The sequence below is a fragment of the Chiroxiphia lanceolata genome, chromosome 2 (assembly GCF_009829145.1).
Source record: "Chiroxiphia lanceolata isolate bChiLan1 chromosome 2, bChiLan1.pri, whole genome shotgun sequence".
In the NCBI taxonomy this organism is placed as follows: domain Eukaryota; kingdom Metazoa; phylum Chordata; class Aves; order Passeriformes; family Pipridae; genus Chiroxiphia; species Chiroxiphia lanceolata.
The window spans coordinates 33,699,405-33,720,874 of record NC_045638.1 but is presented as its reverse complement, the minus strand read 5'-3'; the positions used below and the strand labels follow the sequence as shown (position 1 = coordinate 33,720,874).

Sequence of the window (21,470 nt, the reverse complement as noted above, 5' to 3'; positions counted from 1 at the left end):
ACCTCTTCCTGGTGTGCTGTGGGGCATCAGGGAGGCATTCTGCTCAGGATGCAAGAGGCAGCCCCTCCTGGGTTGGGCCAGCTCTGTCCTCCTCCTGGCTCTGCGTCACCACCAACAAGCAGTGTGATGGAAGGGGCATTTATGTAATGTGCACATCTACAAGAACATCAGGCATATGTCTTCTGGTTTAGTCAGGTGTCATAAACCCCAAAATAAGTAAATCAACCTAAAGTAATTTAGTGTGAATTGACCTAGTGTGAAAATAACTGTGCAATTGGAACAAGGGAGTTGTAGTATAAAATCTTAGGGGTTTTTTAATTTTTTTTTATTTGGAGTAACTTATGTATCTATTGCTCTACGAAAGAAACATCTCTTCTAATTAACTGAATACACTCAAATTAAGTACTGTCCAGATTTGCAAATGTCTGAAAACTCATAGTATTTAATAAACTGAATGTTTACCATCAAAATATTTGAAATGTACTGCAATTGGCTTGTTTGGAGGGTGACTTTGAAGACTGTAATATTCCCAGCTGAGGATTTGATAGCTACATTTTACATTTTAAATATGAAATCCATGCAACTCTTTAAAACATCTGATCTAAAGGAGAATAATTAGCACCTGCCATGCAGGTCATTTTCCTAAATACTCAGAAACTCATCATCCCTGTAGAACTTTGAGAAGCAGCTATAAACATGGGAAATAATTAAGCAATCATATTGAAAAGGAACAATTTTACATTTCTCTTGAATTTTTAGGAGGACTCAGATGTGTAATATCTGGCAAATATGACATTATAGCAAATTCTATATCTGAAACAAGCACAAAAACCTTTCCAGATATTTTCACTCTGGCTTATTTTTTGTTCCATCACAGAAATAAGAACGTAATAAAACAGATCAGGTTCAACACAGGACCATAGTCCTTGTGCTGCGTCTTCCCTATATTCTCAATTGTTATATTTTTGTATATAAATAAAAGAGGGTCAAAGACCTATCCTTGGCTTTGAGGCAGAGTGGCATGGTTTGGCTTATGTCCTCACTGCTTAGGGCTCACCCCTTTTAAAGGAGATTTGCCTAGGAGAGTGCTGGCAGGAGTAACTGGATAAAACCAAGAGTGAGGGCAGGGAGGGAGCTGGACCATCTGGTCTCTTACAGTCTGAGCTGTTCAGCTAATAGCTTGATTTTGTCCACCTGCTCCAGCATGCTGTCTTTAATCAGAAGGAGAAACATAGACATTGTTGTCTTGTTTCTAAAACTAGTTCTAGCAAAAAGTGCTGTGAAGAAGGGTTATACGATCCACCATAAATCTGTGTCTAAAATGCATGGGAAACCTGCTACATTAGTACCAAGTAAATTTTTTTTTTTTAACTTTTCCAGAGGTAAAAGTTCTTGAATGCAACAATGACATTATGGAAACAGTTCTTCATGCAGCATTTTTTTATAGTATCTGTTATGATTTTTTTCTATGGAAAATATCTAATTTTCACCTCCTTTTAGCATTATAGTCATGTTTTTGGACATTCTAGCAATTTTAGGAATTTCTTCCCCTTGATATTGTCATTGAAATTCCCTTTTTCATCCTCTTTCACTTCCTTTTCAGTGTTATCTTTGCACAGCAAGTACGAGAGTACTTGGACAACTGCCCCTGCAAGAAGCTGAATAGTGAATTGCACTATGTAGATGATTTAGTTTTCTGCTTTATTAGGTGCTATCAGGAGTCAGATTTTACCAGTCTTCGTGAACTTTTACTGCTGTACAGCAACCTCTAAAAGCAGCCATGTAAAATATTAGGCAAGCTTAAACTTTTTTAGGAAACCTTGGCTTTTAAATCGATATGAAATGAAGTGCAGCCTTGTTACTTTGAGTGCTGTTATTGGGTTAGAAAATGTTAAAAATGCTTTATTCTTTGTTTACTGTAATGCCAGAGAGATTTTTCTCACCAGGTTCAGGGCAAAACTCACATCATATTAAAAATACTTTATTTAAACTATGTTTGAATAAATGAGGTTTTTGTAACATTTTGCTCATTAAAATGTGGGGATAAGTCTTTTTATTTGTCTTGAGATGCAAATGAATGTCAAAAGAATTCTTCCTTTGTAGCTGTGCTAAATTTATAATCCTGACATATTCCCTACCATCATGACTGGAATCAGTGGAACATTTGCATAATAGGAGAGGAACATTTGTTGTATTCTTGCTTGTTCTTAGTTGGAGTGGGAATAAGTTTCACAAAATAGCATTTATGTTGAGATTTTAGGGAAGGAAAATAAGAGTTCTCAGTAAGAGCAAATGGAAAACTTGTTTAGTGAATATAAAACTTTTTCTTAGTGTTTTATTATCTTCAGAGTGCTGCTACTGAGTGGCTATTGTTAACAAAATTATATTTTTATCTTGAAGAGATATGTCCTTCAGACTTTGGGAACTGCATTTATATATGCACAATAGAGCACGAATCAGTTGGATATGGTCATTGCTTTCAGAAAGGTTGAACATCAAATCCTCTGTATTTGGGAACTTCAAAAGTATCTATAATCACACCTTCAAAATCAGAAATTGCTTGTGCTCTAAGCATAGGCTATGATTACAAGTTCTTTAAATAGTGGATTGGGAATAGGTCTCCAGAGCAAAATGACGGTGTGAACATAGCAATGGTGAACATGTGCACTAGCCTATCTAGCCCTAATCTGCCTAAAAGAGGTAATGATAAGGGCAAAGGCAGTTTTAGCATGTACTAGCCAGTGGATTACATCCTTTTATTTACTATTTTTGTTAGCATGTGATAAAGCTTGTGCTACTAATCTGATATTTGTTGAGGGTTTGGGGGTTTCAGCATCCCACTCAGAGTTATTCCTGCCATTTAACAGGAATTCCCTGGAAAATTCACAGATATCAGGTTTTCCTGTTCTGCCATTTAAGGGACTTTCAGCCTTCATGCTGAAATTTAGTTGATTCATGTAATATTAGTTGATTGTATATAATGAAAAATTGTGGTACAAAAAATTTATGAATAAAAGTAGGTACTTCTGAAAAATAGAAGAGAAAATCCTAGTGAAATGGGTTCCTGTAGTTTACTAGGCTGTTATTGTTAAGTCTGCTGTATACAAGTGTCATGGTTTGTTCAAACTTTTAATCAGTTTGTAGAACTCTACCCTTTCAATGTTTCAGTGATCCCTTTTCTCAAAAAAAAATAAATAAATAAAGTCCTAGGTAAAGTACATGAAATAAAATTTATGGGTTTACATCTGCAAAACAAAAAAGGAGGTTCATCAGTGTCTCAGATAAACATTATCCTCATGTAGCTGGATTAGACCATAAGTGATTTCTGACTCAGTGACACCATGAGCAGCTCCCCCAAGACAATGTAGATCTCAGTCACTCAGCTGGAAGGGTTGTTTAAACCAGTGTAGAAATTGCTCTTCCTCATTTTATTAGTTATAGAATACTAAGTGACGGGCATTGTGGCTAGAAGCACAGATTTTGCTGCTCCCTGAATTGCTGCACCCAGCTATAATTTTTGCTTTCTCTTTGCTCTAAAATGGCAGTTTTCTTCTGGAAGGGTCAGAATTACTAGAATTTAACTTCAAATCTCCAAAAGCAATAAAAAATAATAATCAAGAGCATTTTGATTAAAGCTAACCTTTCAGGAAAACAGTATGATACTTCCTCCTAATATGAAATTGATATATTTGACTTTGCATTTTAAACTATAAACCAAGGAAAGATGCCCACTTTGTTTCAACTCTGAATCTCTAGGCAGTGGAACCTTTAGGCTGTTGTCTTGCTAAAACAAAATCTTTAGATTTTCTATCTGCTGGGGAACAGGAGATATTTGACGCAATCAGCATAGCCTCAAGTAAGGGACATTTGAAGCATGTTTTGTATTTATATGATAGATTGAAATCTCCTGGAGGAAAAATATCCCTTGCCCGTTGTGCATGTCAATTCTATTCCAGTCTATTGTGTAGGAAAAGAAAATCTTTGTCAAAATGACATTTTGTTGTATGCAGCAGACATGTAGAGCACTTTAATGCGTTTTTACAACGGTGAATCCTGTCCCCAGCAGTGCAGAGGACTCTGGAGGTACAAAATGTGCTTTTCACAACCACAAAGGGTATGAACGTAGGCTCTGTGGAAATGCTGCATGCCCTTCCTGGGGTTTGGAAAGGGGAGCAGGAGCAACTGATAAAGCTACTTTACCACCATCTTGGTATCCTTTACTGCATCATTTGTATCTGTGGTGCAGTGAAAACCCTTTAGCCTCTTAAAGTTCTCCAAGAGGTTGCCAGTTGGCTACTAGCTACCATGTCTGGTGTGAAATTGGCCTTCTTTTTCCCTGAAAGCACATTCTCTGTGCTGCAGAGAGGCTGGTGCTAAACACCCAGCCCAAAACATCAGGGTAGGCAGTTGTCTGTATTTCACTGTAAGCCTTAGAAAGTATCAGCCATAAAAAGTAGTGCACTTGGTAGTCCTCAGCCTCCTCATGGCTACAGGGTGTCAGTTGTCCAAGGCTAGTGATCATCAGGATTCATTTTCACTCACTGTCTCTTGTGGATCAATACAAGGAGGTAATGGAGATGAAAATCGTGAGCAAGGGATGGGAAGAGAATTAACTCCAGTCTTGGATTATCACAAGCAATGCAGTAATGCAAGCTCTTTTCTGAAATAAGCACACTCATGTTAGAAAACTATTTGTTTCAGCTGAATTGGAAAGAGCAGGGTAGCATGTTTTCTATTTCCTCAGGGATCTCAGAGATAAGAAAGATCAATGGGGTGATATTATGAAGTTTAACAAAATCCTGAATCTCAGCCCAGCTACTCTCTTTGAAAAGTTAGTGTAAGCCCTTGGATATGATGCCAAAAAATCTAGTAGACATTTTTTTTCCTCTTGTGATTGTGTCTGCAAATCACTTTTAAGGCTTATCTACGTCAGTTCTTATGTCATAAAGCTGTGCTAATCCTGATTTTTTTTAGGGGTGTTTGATCTCTATCTCATTTCAATTCTTTCAACTATCAGTCAGATCTGAGACTTCCTTCCTAACCTCAGCATTTCAGTTTGCCTTCTAGGTTAATGTGATTTTCTTCATCAAGAAATTAGTTTTGTGGATTTCAAGTGACACATTTCTTGTGCTGTATTTTTTCAGAAGCTTCTGCATTGTGGTATTGCAGTAACAAAGCACAATTTTGTTTTATTTTTCTCTGAAGTTGGTGTGATAACAAAAAAGTAAAGGCAAGTGAATTTCTATATCTGCATTTCTTTGCAATAGGCCACTTCCTTAAATTCAAGGTCCTTTAACATGTGATGGAGACACCAGATATTTAAACTTGAGAGTTACTAAGAATTCTTTGGGTTCCTATTCGTGTTTTTTTTTCCTGCTTTAGCTTGTATCTTTATGCCTGTGTATCTTCACAGAGAATTTCTACTATCATACCTGACCCCATAGCTGGCTTCTTCATGATGTGGGCACATTGCTGCTAACTTATGACAAGCTTCATCTTCACTGTTGTTTTTTTTTTTTTTTTAATAAGATTAATTTGAGTGCAAAAAATAATTTTTCTCATTCCAGTAATTCTGTATTGAGCATATTCTGACCACTCCTAATTACTTTATTGCTCCTCGACCAGTTTCCCAGTAATTTTTTCTTTCACAGGATAATTTTTTTCTCCAGTCAGATTTAGGCATTATTATTTTGCCCGGTGTAGCTTCAGTATTTCTACAGCTTAATTTCCTTCAGTTTCCTACCTCACTTTGTGCCATTTTAGAGACATAGAAAACTGAATGCTAATTTTTGCATATTTTCTGAACTGTTTAATGGCGCATTGTCAATAGTTGAGAAATTTCTGAACCAAGGCCAATTCACCTTGCTTTTAAGGTTCTTATTTTTCTGGCCAAAATTTTCTATCTTTCTTTTTGGCTATAATCTTAGATGCAACTCATATAAAAAGTACATTTATTGTCAATGTCAAATGACTTTAATTAGGGAAATAAGCATGGGAGATATACTTTGGGGGCAGGTCTTACAAACACTGAGCCTTTGCAGGATTTCTTTTTGTTATTTATTGTTATTTGTAAATTTCCTGGAGTTATGAATGTTGATTTCATCCCTCACAGAAATGTCTTCTGTAGCTCTGAATCTTGACTTGATGCCCAGAGGCCAATCTTTCTAAGCATTTATAAAAATTGACTTGTAAAATCTATCTTACAGAGATGTCAGACACCTTACTAGCTGACCTATTATGTAGGCAAACAGAATGAAGGTACATTATTTTCCATTGTGGTGTCACAGTCTTCTGCCCAATTCATAAAATAATCTCATTCCAATTCCTGAAGGGTCTTCCTTCTGCTTCCATAAAAGCAATGGCTGTAGTGAGTTATAGCAAAAGGCCAGCAAACGAGCAGATGTACAGTTTCACCTTTTAGTGTCTGGAGAGTAGAAGAGTTAAGGAATCTATTATATAGCAACTAAGGATGACTTTCTTTAGCTCATGAAGCTTAAATCTGTATTTTTAATAGGATCAAATTCTAACCCTAGGTCTGCATATTTATGGTTTGAGATTTATTTAACTGTCTGCAAGCTATGGATTTTTTTTGCCAAAGAGCACCAAGCTTTATCTGGCTATGAAAGTTCTTTACGACTGTAATCAGTTTCTTGTGTCATGTGTCTTTTTATTATGCCCTGTGGTACAATAGAGAAACTTTTTTTTTCCTTTTTTGAACCAGAAACATTTCAGCTAGGAAATTTCCACAAAAATTCTTTTGGTAGGAGACAATATAGAAGAACACACATTTAAGGTAGTAAGTTCCCAATAGTCTTAATACACCAGAGGTAGTATCAGCTGATGCTGCAAAAGAAACTGCTTTTAATATACATTGGAATTATGGAAGGATCTATAGGGAGCTCATAGTGAAAAAGCAAGGGACAATAAAGACATAGAGGTGTGTCACAGGGAGATACACTAAGTCTCTAGAGTTTCTGTGAAATCAGTAGATGCTCTGAAAATTCAGTTTGGACAACCTGAGCTATCCAGGGCTTGGACTATGCTTTCTGACATGTGCCACAGAGCTGTTCTGTTGGGATCAGTGGTTCAGACAACCTCTGCTCTGTGAATGTAAGATAGTTCCTTACTACCAGAGTACTTGGATGTGATCTCCCTTGGAGCCTCATGGATAACTGCTCTTGGGCAGGGAAGCCATGACTACAGAGAATCCCAGCCCAAAGGCTAACCCTGGTCCATTACAGTGTGTTTAATATGGAACAACGGAATAGTTCAGTTGAAAGGTACCCTAGAGGTCATCTAGTCCAATGTTCTGGTCAAAGCACGGATAACTTCAAAGTTTTAGGGCAAGTTGTCAGTATTCATTCTTATTGTTTGAAAGCAGTAGCTTTATAATATGTTCAGCTTAATCTTTTTGAGAACCCCTTCATTAAAGGGTTCCATTGTGCAAAATCTTTAGAAGTGTGTTGATTTACTGGCAAGGTGGAAAAAGAAACAGAATATTGACATATATTTTTATTGCAGAAGAATGGTCCAGATAGAATTATTGTTAAAATATAATTGATAGAATTATTGTCAACACTTTAACACAAAAACTGGTCATTAAAATGTAACTATTTCAGAGTTAGTGTGATTTAAAATTAATTTTCAGTGATTTAAGTGAGAAATGAAAGTTAATGATTCGGTTTGGGTTTATTTTTACTATCTGTGTCAGGAACACTAAATGTGTTTCAGAATAACTTGTAATGTTTTCTTTTAGTCCTCTGAATTATATGGCTTGTCTCCTCAAAACAGATGAAATACAGAGGATACTGTACTTGGAACTTACTTTATTGCTTTATATTTATTTTTGATTGCTAAAGTACATATAGCTGAATAGTTTTCCCTGCAGGTAATATAGAAAAATAAGTGATTTTTAATTTAGTTTTTCATTTTTATTTTCAGGGTTTGGATTTTGCAGCCTTCACAGGGCATATGTTTGTGGGTATCTGCCTTGTTGTTCTGGTCTCCTTTCCTTTTCTCAGACTTCTTTACTGGAACAAAAAACTTTACAATAAGGAGCCAAGTGAAATTGTTGGTAAGTGTGAGCATGAAAAAAAGTTATTATTGTTACACTTAAAATGTACTAAATGGAAACTGAACACAATGCAGTCTTCAGATGGAAGTACCCATTCTCCTTCAGTCTCTGAACATTAATTTTTCAACTAATAAGTAAGATTTTATTTTCAGTGGTGATATTTTCTGATTTTTAGAAATTGATGCATTTCTGGTGCTCAAATTGAGGCTTTGACATGAATTATTAAATATATTTCAAAATTTCCATGGATATTTTGCATCATTTATTATAGCCATAGGATTGAATACCAGAATGTTCTCTATTGCATCACAAAACATCTGCTCAAGGTGCTGAGTTCACAACATAGCTTTAGAAATAACCCAAGTTTCCCTTGTGACAGGCACTGATGCATTTCCCTGCTGCTGGTTTTCTTCCATTGGATTTTTCAGCAGTTTTTTCCCTGATTTATGGTCAGTGAAAGAAATTTCATCAAAGTAGAACTTTCCAAATTCTTTCCAGCTTGCCTCTGTGGCTCTTCCAGTCCTAAGTTTCCCTGGTGCATAATTTCTACAATTCAGGAGAACTAATCTATGTCTTTTTATGTCCTGCACCTCAGTAGTCTCTGAAGCTGTTAAAGTAGTTTCAATGACTTGCCTATGTCGGTCCCTTTTTGTCTTCATGCTTTAATGTCTTTCTATTCAGTCATTTTGAAGTTTTCATCATTGTTCTAGGGCTTCTCTTTCAGTGGCGAAGTTTAATAATAACTCCAAAATGTTCCCACTGTCTTTTTGAGGTAAGAAGTAATTCACTAAGTATAATTTTTTAGCAATCTTTGTAGAAGGATAGTAGAGTATAACAGTTTCTTCCATGGGATTGCTGCTTTTTTTACTTTTGGCTGCAGAAGACTTAGGATTCAGGCCTCCATTGACCATGCAACAGATGTTTTAATGCGCCGTATGACATTTCTGAACCTGGGTGTGTGGCATCTCTTTAGCATGGGGAGGGCAACTTTTGATAGGGTTGATCTATCTTGGCTTCATTTGTAATCTGTGGAGAAAGATAAGTGCTCTTAAAAACTAATGTAGCTGTGTGTGATAGAACAGTTATATTGCAGCCCCCAAAAGCCTACTTCTTTCAAGTATAAGGAGAGTCCAAGGTGACCAACTTGGTGTCAGAGACCTTCATGATAGGTAACTTATTTAGGCAAAATGAGTACCACTTATAGTGCCTTGCCTTGTTCCAGGGAAAATCTGCTTTAGGATTAAGACTGTATTAAAAAGGCAGAAGTGACAGTCCTCTCTGTAGTGGATTATACCATATCTCTTGAACCTGTTCTCATAATAAGGTCAGAGAAGAGATTTCACTGCTTAGGAATTTCTTGTGAAGACATTTTATTTTGAGGGACTTCAGCACCCATTCAGCACAAAGTGCTCTCAGCTTACCTGTATATCTCTAGGGGCCAGAGTCTTTCTCAGTATTAAGATCTAAAACGTTTTTGAGGTGTTCTAAAGGTTATACTACCTAATTGTTTTCTAAGAGAATTCAGGAGAACCTTTTTCTTGGGGAGGAGAGGAACCTTTGCAAATTCCCAGATAAAATCCTGTGCAATTATGCATCATTATATAAAATTATTACTTTTCTTCATTGCCTGGAAACGCATTATTAAGTTCTTCGTATTCAGCATTTTTTTATAACTTCCCAACTTTCTTATTTTAAAAAAATTAATCTACTTTTATTAATTTCTTATTTTCTATAAAAGTCATGGCTTCATGAACATTTCCATGAATAACTAGAGCTATTATATACTTACATTATCTTTAAAAGTACTAGCTTGCAAGGTATCTCAAGATAAGTAATACCTAAGGAGCAAGAAAATTATTTCTGCCAACTCTAATGGTTGATCCTGACATAATAGCATTATTCTGGATGTATATTTTAGAAAATAGAATTGTTACTTTTTGCTTTTGGCTATAAACTTTTAAAGCTTATGTTTTGGATTTTTAAGAAATAAAGTCTGCATGACAATTTTTTAGTTTAATTTGAATAGTACACTTTATTCAATAACATAGTATTTTTGCCAGTGAAACACTGGTTAGCATATTTCCCTCATTTCATTTCTTGGTATCTTTGTTATTTGCAGCTTAGTCTGTTCAGATATAGCAGTCTCCTAATCAGTGTACCATGTGTTCTTATAATCAGCTGCTTGTCCTTTGCTGCAACCCTAATCGGTAGCTGTTCAATTAGAGCAAATGCTGAAGAGCCACTCTTTCTATCGAAAATTTCTGTGAAAGGGGAAGAGAAAGAGACCAACAGAGCTCCATTAGGAGATAGCTGACATGGTTTGGATTAGCAGAATGGGTTCTAAGGTGCTTTCAGGGGTCCTTTCATCTCAGGTTGCAATGGTTCTGTGATAACTTCAAATGGCTCGTTTGAAGCAGCCGTTTTAATCAACTAAACACTAGCCTTCTCTCACCCTGCCCCCAATTAGCAATTAAACAAGATATGTGAAATTTAATTAGTATATTATTTTCCACAGATTTTTTTTTTCCCTGTGAGCCATGTGCTTTAAGGCTTTTTCTGTTGCTTTAGGCTACACAGAACAGATTGTTGAGAATGGATTAGCACTAATTTTAAAAACAGACAATGCTCATATTCTGAATATACATTGTTAGCTTAATTTCAATGCTGTAGGTTACCAGTGTCTCTATTGGCTTCCAGACTGAACTGGAGCACCTCTGCAGCATTAAAAACGCATGTTTATTCCCCAGAAACCACTATCTACCTGCAGTGGCTTTAAGCAGGGCATATAGCAAAGGAAAAAAAGAATCTGAAGAACTAAGCCATGAGAGAGAAAATCTGATGTTTTTTAAGAATGAAGGGATATTTTGAGGACTTTTTTGAGTGTGTCTTTCAGGTGACAAATTTGCTCCTTGTTCTATGTGATGCAGGAAAAGATGCTAGGGTTAGAAGAGTATGCTGAGAAGGTTTAAAAAGTTTATATATCTACACTTTCCCAAAAGGATATGTAAGCGGAAATAATAATATATGAGTCTGAAAGGAATTAAGCTTACTGTTCCCACTCTCCCTCTGAAAACCTGAAACCAAAGTTTTTTGTTCCCTTAAGGGTTAACAATACATTATTTAGTTCCTGGGAAGCATAACAATGCAGTATTATGTCTCCGCTATTAAGCAGTGGAGATGTGGACCTCAGTGTTTGGGAAGGTCGCTATCCCCAGGAGAGTGGGTGGCACATGGTCTAGTGACAAGTATTATTATTGCCATTTTTGCCAAAGAGGAAGAGTTTTCTCCTAACACAACTTCTTCGGCACCAGCTCCCCATTTCTCCTCTGTTGCTTGCTCTTGTTTCCTATTGTTTTGCTGGCTGAAAGAGAGATTCACCCTTCAAGCAGGAGTGGTGATACCAAGGGGGGGAGGGGGGGCACATTATTCTCCCTGGTGTAGCTCATGGTCTGCAGCAGCTGGGAAAATACTGATGGTAGTATGAGAGTCAGCATGTAAAGCCAACAACAGAAGGAACTTTCTAATTAATCATAGTCATGTGCAAAGTGCTTAATGTGTGAAAAACAAAGCTCTGTTTCCCACAACGTGAAATGTGGTAACCAGATGAGTGAGCAAATCTTTTTCTTTCTTACATGTGGAGCCTTACAGATGCTTCTCAAAGAGAAGAAAAGGGAGAGGAGGAAGGGAAAAAAGAAGTACCAAATGCACTGAAAATGTAGAAATCTAGAAGAGGAAAGAAGTAGGGCATTGATAATTAAGGGTTGTCAGTTGTTCAATTGACAGGACTGTGCTGCCTGAAAGATGTCCAGGCATTGTTCCTGAATTTAAAATATGTACTGCTTGCATCAGGACTCATTTTGTGGGAATCTGTGCAAACAGCGGCAGAGCTAAGAGGATGGTCAAGAGAGAAAAAAAGGCAAAACTGAAAAACTCATTTAACAATATCTGGTGAGTTTTCCCCTGTGTGTGCCGTAGTGATTACAAATGTCTGCTGTAGTGCTTTGTGCTACAGGTGATTGATCAAGCACAGGCATCATCAACTGCAGTTGTAGCTGAAGAGATGGTATAGCCCAGTGCTGTAGCCTGGTATATAGGTGGTATAGCCCCAGTCATTATTATTTTGTCCTTGTGAACCCTCTTGCCTGTCATAACTCTGATGTGCCTGCCTGGGGGAATGGTTCCCTGGGGCAGGTGGTTCTAGTTAACAAGTTAAGAGCTTTGTTGTTTTCTTAGGGAATAGGGTATCTGGGTGGCCTCTGCATTCTCTAGCAGTGGTGGTGCATGCTATGTCCTCATACTATACCCTGCAGTGTGATGTGAAACCTTTAGGTTTACTGCTGGGGAAGAACTACTCTGATGACTTGCAAGAAAACCCAGTACTGCTTCAGACACTCTGAACTGAAAAAAGTCCACTTAAAATAATAGTAATGTCCAGGGCCACAAGGACACTGCAGGGATGCAGAGAGAACCCAGGATAAGGTGTTATGTACCATCAGTACATGTGCTGCTCAGGGTCAGAGAACAGTCCTTAGTCCTTAGTCCTCTTTTAGTTAGTTACATATTTGTAACTGCAGGGACCATCTGGAATCAGTGAGAAGTATATCAATTATGTAGCTGAATTAAGTACGTTGACAAATCTCAGTCCTGAGGTGTGTCTGTACCTATGTAGGTACTTTAATAACTGCCAGTAAAACATTATTGGTATTTAATGTGATGTTGGAAGCAGTGGGCTGTACTCACTTGGAAGATGGTTCAAGTGAGGAAACCAGCAAGCAGATTTTGAAGAGAATAACGTCCAAAGAAAGGAATATTTCAAGATATTTTCAAGCATTCACCTCAATCTGTGTGGCAGTTTTGCAATATGCACTGCACTCTGCTGTCTTTGCTCAGGGTGCTAATTTCATTGGAATACAAGAGAAGCATTTTTAGATTTTGAAGAATTATATGGAAGTAAAATATGGGCTGGGTTTTTTTTACTTCCCCCCCCTCTCTTCTCTGCAATCCAGTTGTATATATTAACAATGATTAGTGAATAGTTAACATTCTCACTCTCCTATTGTGTATGTTAGCCTGCTAAACTAAAATATTCAGCTTTCTTATTAATTATATTGGTATCTAATATAACAACTTTCTGGCATATATTGTGTCTTTAATTTGAAAGGACTGTAAGACTTTAAGTCTCAAAGGAACTAGGCAGTCTTAATGCGCCTTCAGACATTTTGTATACTTCTTTTTGGATAACATATCAGGATCCACCAGGGCCATGCCTTTATGTTTGAAAATGTAAACTAAAAGCTGTCTTTTATTATTTGCACCTTCAATAGCTCTCTCAATGATGAAAATAAGTGTAATTTTTTACTTGCCACACATAGAAACTTTCTACATTTTAAATATTTTAGATAACTTTATGCTTAAATTCCTATATATGTTCTTTGAATTGCTTTAGAGCTAATGGAGTATTCCCCTTGGAAAGAGAAAAGCATTGATCTGTCTTTTCTTGTCTTCAGATGATAAAAATAGTACTCTGACACTGCAGAACAAGGGGAATATGACAATCTCATATTATTTGCTTAGTGCATCGATAATGTAGCCATCACAGGAAGGCAGCTGGAATATTACTTTACCTGTCTTACGCAGAAAGAAAGTATAATATAGTGTCATTTTGAATCAACAGAGCAGCATTTCACAATTTATTACACACATTTTTCATGGAAGGAATCAGTACAGAAAAATCACTGATGGGAGGTAAAAATTAGATAGTGATACCTCCTATTTCTTTTACAGCACTTACGCCCCTCTGTTTTTGTACAGGAACCTCAACTGTGAAACAATTGTACAGATATATACTGGTTGGAAAGACCCAGCCTTTCCGTTAACAGTGTTTTGACGAAGCTATGACAAATTTTTTCACTTTATTGTGATGGCTCCAAAGTTCATAAGATCTTTCTAATATACAGAGCTTAAAAGAACTCTTTTGGTTAACACTAGGTCTGTATCTGTTTGTTGTAGAAAGCTTTCACTGGGATGATGTTTGAAATACAAGTGTCATCTTGACAGATTATTAATTGCTCCTGCATTTTTATTTATCAAAATGTGTTGAACATATTAGTCACCATTTTTACATTTAAACCATTGATGAAAGTTATTATGCCTCTGAAGTGTGCTTCATTATTTTGCTCCTCACTTTGTCCTATTAAAAGCATTAGAGGAGGCACTATCTTTTGGAATAATCTAAAAGAGAGTTGTCCTCTTGTGGCTGTATCTTTTCATGATTCTTTTTCTCATTAATACCATCTGGTACCACTTCTGCTTTTCCTGGTATTGAAAAGACATCAGTAGTAGTCATAATTTGTGCAAATGTTTTATAACTGGAATGTATCTATTGACTTTTGAACAGAGTATAGTGAATTAGAGATTTTTTTTTTTAATTGAGACTTGTACTTTAATGGAAAATATCAACAAAATTGATTTTCATTCTTAAGTCTGGCAGTCTGAATAAAAATCTTTTGATGGTGAGTAAACCAGAATTATTTTTCTAGATTTCACACCTGAGGAAAATTTTCTGAAACAAACTGCAGTGGAATTTTAGATAAATGAATGCTCAAAATACTTGACTCTTGACTTCCCATGACCCTGTGCCATTCTCAGTGTAACAGAACAGGGCACTGTGAGCACATTAAGCAAGTGCTAATGAGCACACACGGAACCTAAATACATTCAGATTCCTGCTGTTAAAAGACAGGGAATTGCAGTAGATGAAACTAAGGGACAAAACCACAAGGACTGACATAAGTTTGTGGCTGTCAATCTGACTTACTCGGAGATGAAAACAGAGCCCATATCCCCTGAGAGAGAGACATCCCACCTGTCGTTAAGGGACAAAACCAATGTGTGTCTTTATCAACCATCCTGGAATGTTATGAGAAATCTAACCCTCTTTAATATCTGTGGATTATTCCATCTGAGTCTTATGTGACCATCATAGATGTGTTAAATTGACTATTCCCTCATAAGATGCAAGGGTAGGCCTTGTTGTACCTTCTTTCAGCAGATAAAATTACAGAGGGAAACTCGAAGCACAGTGAGGATAAAACTCCAGTTGTTTTTTGAAGGAGAAGGATACTCGCTGTATGGTAGCTTTCTGAACAGCCTAATCCTGGGCCTGCTTCAGCCTGCCCCAGCTTGCCCAGAGGACAACTCCTGGGAGGTGACTTAGGTGTATGGCACTCTCCGAGCCTTGCAATTTTCTGCCCAGGCTCCAACTGCTCTGCTGCAGAGTTGAGGGCATCCTGTAATTCCTGTGCAATGGATGCAATCCCATGCTGGGTAACAGAGCTGGCATTAGATACCTTCATTACCACATGGGGACCCAGCTGTTGAACTGAATTGAAAAGCTTAAGTAAATGTCCTGTACTGCTTTATGCATCATTGTGCAGATTTCTTGCATTCCATTGCAAGTATTTAGCTAAATAAGGCAAAGCATGTTTTGTTGTAGTTTTGAAGACCTCGCAATGTTTATGTCTCTGCTTACCTTTGTCCACTATTGATGAACTGGACTATGCAAAGGAATAAAGAGAAGAACATTTCGGTTCAGGGTTTTTCACTGTCTCCCCCGCTTGCCCTTCTCCCCGAATTAGAGCCTTACTCTTGTGTCTGTTGAGGGGTGCTGCCTCTAGAAGAGAGGCATGAGCTATTGAGCTGAAATATCCCTGGAGGTGAATTTTTTCTACTCTTGGGTTTCACCTTTTGGATTTAGTTTCTGCACTTTTAAAGTGGAGATGACACTTACTTATAGTCTAATAATGCTTAGAGGATTGATTACATAATATCAGGGATTTAAAAATTACTAAAAGTTATAGATATTACTATTACTAGATTAAACTAGAATTCATGATACTTAATTTGCTGTGCAGTTAACATTTAAACAGAAATATTCTTGTTCTGAGAAGTTATCTAAGAAAAATAATTGCTTTACTGAAAACAGTTAAGCTACAGTAGCATGTGGAGAAAAAAACTACCCAAAACATTTAGAGGAACATGCTTAGCATGTTGTTAGTCACAACTCAGCAGTGTAAACTTGTGTCGCTTGCAAAAAGATAGTTAATGTATTTATTGCATGTGCAAGTTAAAACTTGCTGTTTAATGATAATTCTTATCATCTCATCAAGATTGGTCATGCTCTTCTGAGTATATTCAATTAACAAAACTGACCTTTTCAGATTCTGAGATTAGAAATTAATTACACTCAGTTTTTGAGGATGTCTTCTTTGTTATTGGCAGTCAGGTGGTAGGGAATGTGTGATTACTCGAGTGAAAATAAATCTGACTATTAATTGTCAGACTTATACGCGTTTTTAAATTAAACTTAATATTTTTGAAAATGCAGAAAATATTTTCTAAAATGTCATAGTCCAGATCAGCAGCTCAAATTCCATTAATTTCAATGGATTCAGGGTGTCATATTTGTGGTCTCCATGGCAAAATATGTTAAATGACAAAACCAGAATGGATTTGCAGCATAGGGTTTACATGTCTGATAATCTTTTATTTGATCCTATAACTAAGCCAAAAATTATTATTTTCTAGTTGTAAATGGATTTTCTGTGGGAAAAAAAAGAGACAGAAAAAGAATAAAAGATAATTTTGTGAAATAATAATGCTAGGTATATTGTTGTGGTGCTCTCTGAGCTTTATGAATGTAACATATTCACAAAGATTTTAGTATCATAATGGACTGAGTGTGCTGACTGAGCTGCATCTCTCCTGTCTTCTTGTACTCCAATCACTGCGTACTAAACTTAGCTTTGCTTCTATGACTTTGACTACTGCTACTGCAATTGCAGTTAATTTAGCTGCTCTAATGATAAACTGCCATGCTACACATGTACCATTTCAGTTACTAGCAACAGACCTAGCAGTGGTAGGATAAATTAGATAGTAAGCTGTTCCACCATAAAGCTAACCCTGTGAAAATACTGCAGATTGGGTTTGTTGGACAAGTGGAAAGAGCTCACCCTTAACATGACCATGTAGATCTCAGAGGTCTTTTCCAACCCCGTTGATTCTATGATTCTATGATTAGATTGGGGTCCCCTGGTGGTCTAGTGGTTAGGATGCGTCGCTTTCACCGTCGCGGCCCGGGTTCGATTCCCGGTCAGGGAAGTCCTCCGGGCAGATGGAGCTCGTCAGCCCTGTAAGGCCATCCATCTAAGAGAAGGTCACTCTAAACAAACCTACGTCCTGAGGACCTCACTGCCACCGTCCAAGCTTGCTCGGCCCCGGCAGATGAACCTTAGGATTAAAGGGTGGGCTCAGCTCAGCGCACACTGTGTCTCACCTAAAAAATCCACTGCGCAGGCTCGAAGGGTAAAGACCTTTCCCAAATCTTCGTTCACGAAGACTGGCCATACTATGATTAGATCTCATATGAGGAGAGTACAGGAACTTATGGACATGGATAAACAGGGTGTGAGACCTTCCTATTCAGTGGCAACCAAATACTGCCCTTGTGCTGTTTTGGCCATAATTTCAAAGTGATTGATAAGACTCTGTAGCTGCATTAGGCCCTTGTCCATGAGTATGTCATGATATTTTATGACAGAGTATGTCATAAAATATCAGATGTTCCAAAACTCTGGGGGTTGCTGCCTAAGTGGTTTTGCAGACATAAAATGGGAAAAGTACAGCAAGAGGACTCAGAGGATTTTATCCATGTTCAGTATTGATGCTGACTTCAAGGTCCTGCATTATATTTCCTTGAAATCAAAAACTACTGCTAATAAATATGTATCACCTGATGCCACAATGAGCTATTACAATAAGAGTGTGCATGAAAGAGAAATATGAGAAACATTCCATGGAATGACCTAGAAAATCTCTTCACAAATTATTACTGCAACAGGAATTGTAGCATAAAAGATGTATCAACTGTTCTCATTTTCAAAGTATAGTCTGCGCTGAAGTAAATTCCACAGCAGGTCAGTTGTTCACATCCTTGGGATGTTTAGAAAACTAATGACTAAAAAATCAAGCATAGTGCACATAAAGGCATGATCAAAGCCATGTATATATGCCACAAATATAGTTTTTAACATAGACCAGAAAGCACCAGGCCGATCTCGCTCAACCTAGAGATTAGCCCCAGGGCACTTCAAATGTGGAACAGGAATTTCCAATGCCAAGTCATGCTGCTTTCTACTCCATCTGGTTTTTTTTTGTGGCACAGATACAGTGATGATAGCTGCCTCTTTCTAAAGGAGAGAAGATAAAGATACTTTGTATGAAAACAATTGTTGGGGATTTGCATCTCAGTTAGATGGTGAATGACTCAACTTCCTTTTATCAGCAAAACCCTTGGTGAAATTTCACTTGGAAAGGATGGGGAGAAATGCTACGGCAGGATGAACAGATGTCATCAGAAAAGTTGTTGCAGCAAAGACAAGCTATAGGGAAGCAGAATAGCAAACTGGATGATCATGCTTCATGAGTGTTTGACAGAGAAAAAGACAAAACTACACTTTTTCTCTTGGATTGAGGACAGTTTCAAAGCTACAGTCCAACTGACTCAAAAACAACATAAGAAAGAGGTACAGAAAGAACTTTTTTTTTTCTCTGGGAGAGAGTGGAAAATTACTGCTTATATATTTGTGTGTGTCACAAATGTTGATGCAAAAGTAAATGATGACAGGAGAGCATCTCCACGTAAAGTGACATAGATCCTTTGATAAGCAGGACCTATCCATGTTTTAATATAATTTTGTGTCAGATTATGCTCCTGTCAAGGATCACAAAACATATTATGAAGGAAAGCGGTAGATTCTGTACCTTTTTGATATCTGTGGCTCAACTATTAATCTCTTCTGGGAAGAAGCTGAGCAGTAGTTGTTTAATAACCTAGGATAGTCATTGGGTTTTCAATAGTGTGAATTTATATTTCTGCTCTTGCACTGTAAAACTTAGGCAAACATTACCACTTTGACTGATGTGTGCTCATCTATAGACACCTACCATACAAAATGTAAGTTAATTCTTGTTCAGATACCTTTTTTTTTTTTTCAACTATGCGGACTCTGGACACGTTTTTGCTTTTAAGTGTTTGAGCTCTGTCAGGTATAATTCCTTCTCATGGTCAATCTTTACATGATTCACTCTGTATTATCATTATAAATATTTAGTCACAAAGGTGGGGAATTAAACATATTTAGTACTCGTTTTGATAACAGATACCATGAACCACTAGGGATTTGCAGCAGAAAATATTAACATCACTGCCTACATCAAAATGTGTTTAAATTTTTCTTTTTATTACATAATTTATTTTTTTTATAAATAACACATGTAGTTTGTTTACATGACTTCCATATTCGTCTTCTCCCAGTCAACCAGCAGTAGGACAAGAGGGTATGGTCTTAAGCTGTGCCAGGGAGGTTTAGGTTGAACATTAGGAAAAATTTCTTACAGAGAGAGTAATCAGCCATTGGAATGGGCTGCCCAGGGAAGCGGTGGATTCACTGTCCCTGGAGGTTTCTAAGATAAGACTGGATGTGGCACTTAGTGCCATGGTATAGTAACCACAGCGGTGTTGGATCAAGGGTTGGACTTGATGATCTCAGAGTTCTCTTCCAACCTGCTTGATTCTGTGACTCTATAATATTTTAGGATAAGAGCAATTTGCTGATTGAATAGGGATCTTAAAATATAAAGCCTCGAATTCTTGACACATTGTCTTCAACAACATGAAATTTGAGTGGAATAGAAAAGAAGGGTGAGGAAACATCTTGCTTCAACAGGAAGCACTTGTGCAGACAGTTTCTGAATGAATATTCTGCTTTTGTTTCTTTAGTGATTTCCTGTAAAATTTAAAGCTTTTTTTTCAACCTGCCCAGTTTAACATCCTTTTGAACATGAATGCCTATTTTTTGATCATTCTGTGAAAAAAAATAATCAAAAAGGATTGAAAATCCTAACAAGATTTTTGAGTCTGATTTCAAAGTGTTAATCAGTCTGCCTGAACTTACCCAGGATAAGATACCATCCAGGTCAGCACAAAGGTGATGGTAGCCGTGTTAACGCGTATTTTCAGTGCCTAAGAATTAGATCCTCTTAGGAAACCAATAAAATATTATTAAACAATATTCCTTTAGACACTGCCAAATTTCACTTTTGCCTTACATCGATAAAATTGCTTGTATGAACATACAAGCATGCTGTGTTTTCTGCATGCAGTGAAGGAGCTTTTGCTGTAATGCCTAACTACAAAGTGAACTAGTATCTTGCTAGCGGTATATTAATGTGTACTGACAGTTTATTTTCTGATGAAAAATGAATGTGCTACGATTTTAACCCTAAAGCTTGCTGAAGGTATTTGCAGATATTTGAAGACAGTACTTATTCTTTTTGAGAAAGGACTTAGTGATTAATTTATTTAAAATTTTGAAAAATTTGGATTTATTTTTCATTCCCTTTAGCTCTGCAAAAAACCAACGAAACAGCTTCCTAAGTGGAAAATTTTTGGGAAACAGCTTTGAGTCCAGGGCACATTGCACATATTTTGTGCATCTCTGGTCTCATACATTGAAGGAATTTTATTTCTTTTCAGAGTTGAAACATGAGATCTATGTTTGGAGACTGACTGCACAGCGCATTAACCCAGCCAGCAGAGAGGAAACTGCTGTGAAATGCCTCTTGATGCAGAAGGTGCTGACTCTGGAGATGCTCCTGAGGAAGAAGCTGAGGACGTTTCACAGGTAAGCAAGGGCCAACATGTCCCACCTCTCCTACTCCAGTCCTCGGAGGGGACAAGCTGCAGGCACAGGTCATTTGTTGCATCAGCAGGGAGCTCCTGCTCATCTCAGTCTACAGCCAGCAATAATAGTGTGGCTTTGCTAACATCAGGGGTAACATTTTTGTTTGCTTCGACCAGCCCAGGGCTCATACCTAGTAACTTCAGTAATATCTGATCAGGCATCCTCACTGGGATGAGACCTATATTCTTAGCTGTCTTGATCACATGGATGTTGGGGCAGATATGAAGCCACCTTCAGCCTCAGTAAAACCCAAAGTATTTTAGGACAAAACTGATGTGTAAGGCCCAGAAAATAGATATCAATGTAACCCAAATTTAAAGGCTTAGATTTTGGTTTAAACAGATCACAAATATGTCATTACACTTTTCTCCGCAGTTGTGGTTTCAGTGCAGTAAAATGTCGTAATTTCTTTTTTTTACTGAAAAATTCAAGTGTTCTTTAATGAGTGATTGAGTTTGAAAAACATGTCGCCAGTGAATTGCTGTGTTTTAGAATTATTTCATAATCAAATTTTTAGTGTGAACTTGAGTGTGGATATAATTATCTGTTTATGTATAGAAAAGAAGTTTATATAAACTAGGACTAACAAA

At 37.1% G+C, this 21,470-nt stretch overlaps 1 protein-coding gene across 1 annotated transcript in view; it reads left to right on the top strand.

Moving 5' to 3' along the window:
* Positions 1–21,470, top strand: part of OCA2 (OCA2 melanosomal transmembrane protein) — a 177,083-nt gene that overhangs the window by 58,550 nt on the left and 97,063 nt on the right. The window contains exons 14-15 of the mRNA XM_032680785.1: positions 7,942–8,074; positions 20,673–20,820. Of these exons, the coding sequence (XP_032536676.1) occupies positions 7,942–8,074; positions 20,673–20,820 (281 nt within the window). The remainder of the gene's footprint in view (positions 1–7,941; positions 8,075–20,672; positions 20,821–21,470) is intronic.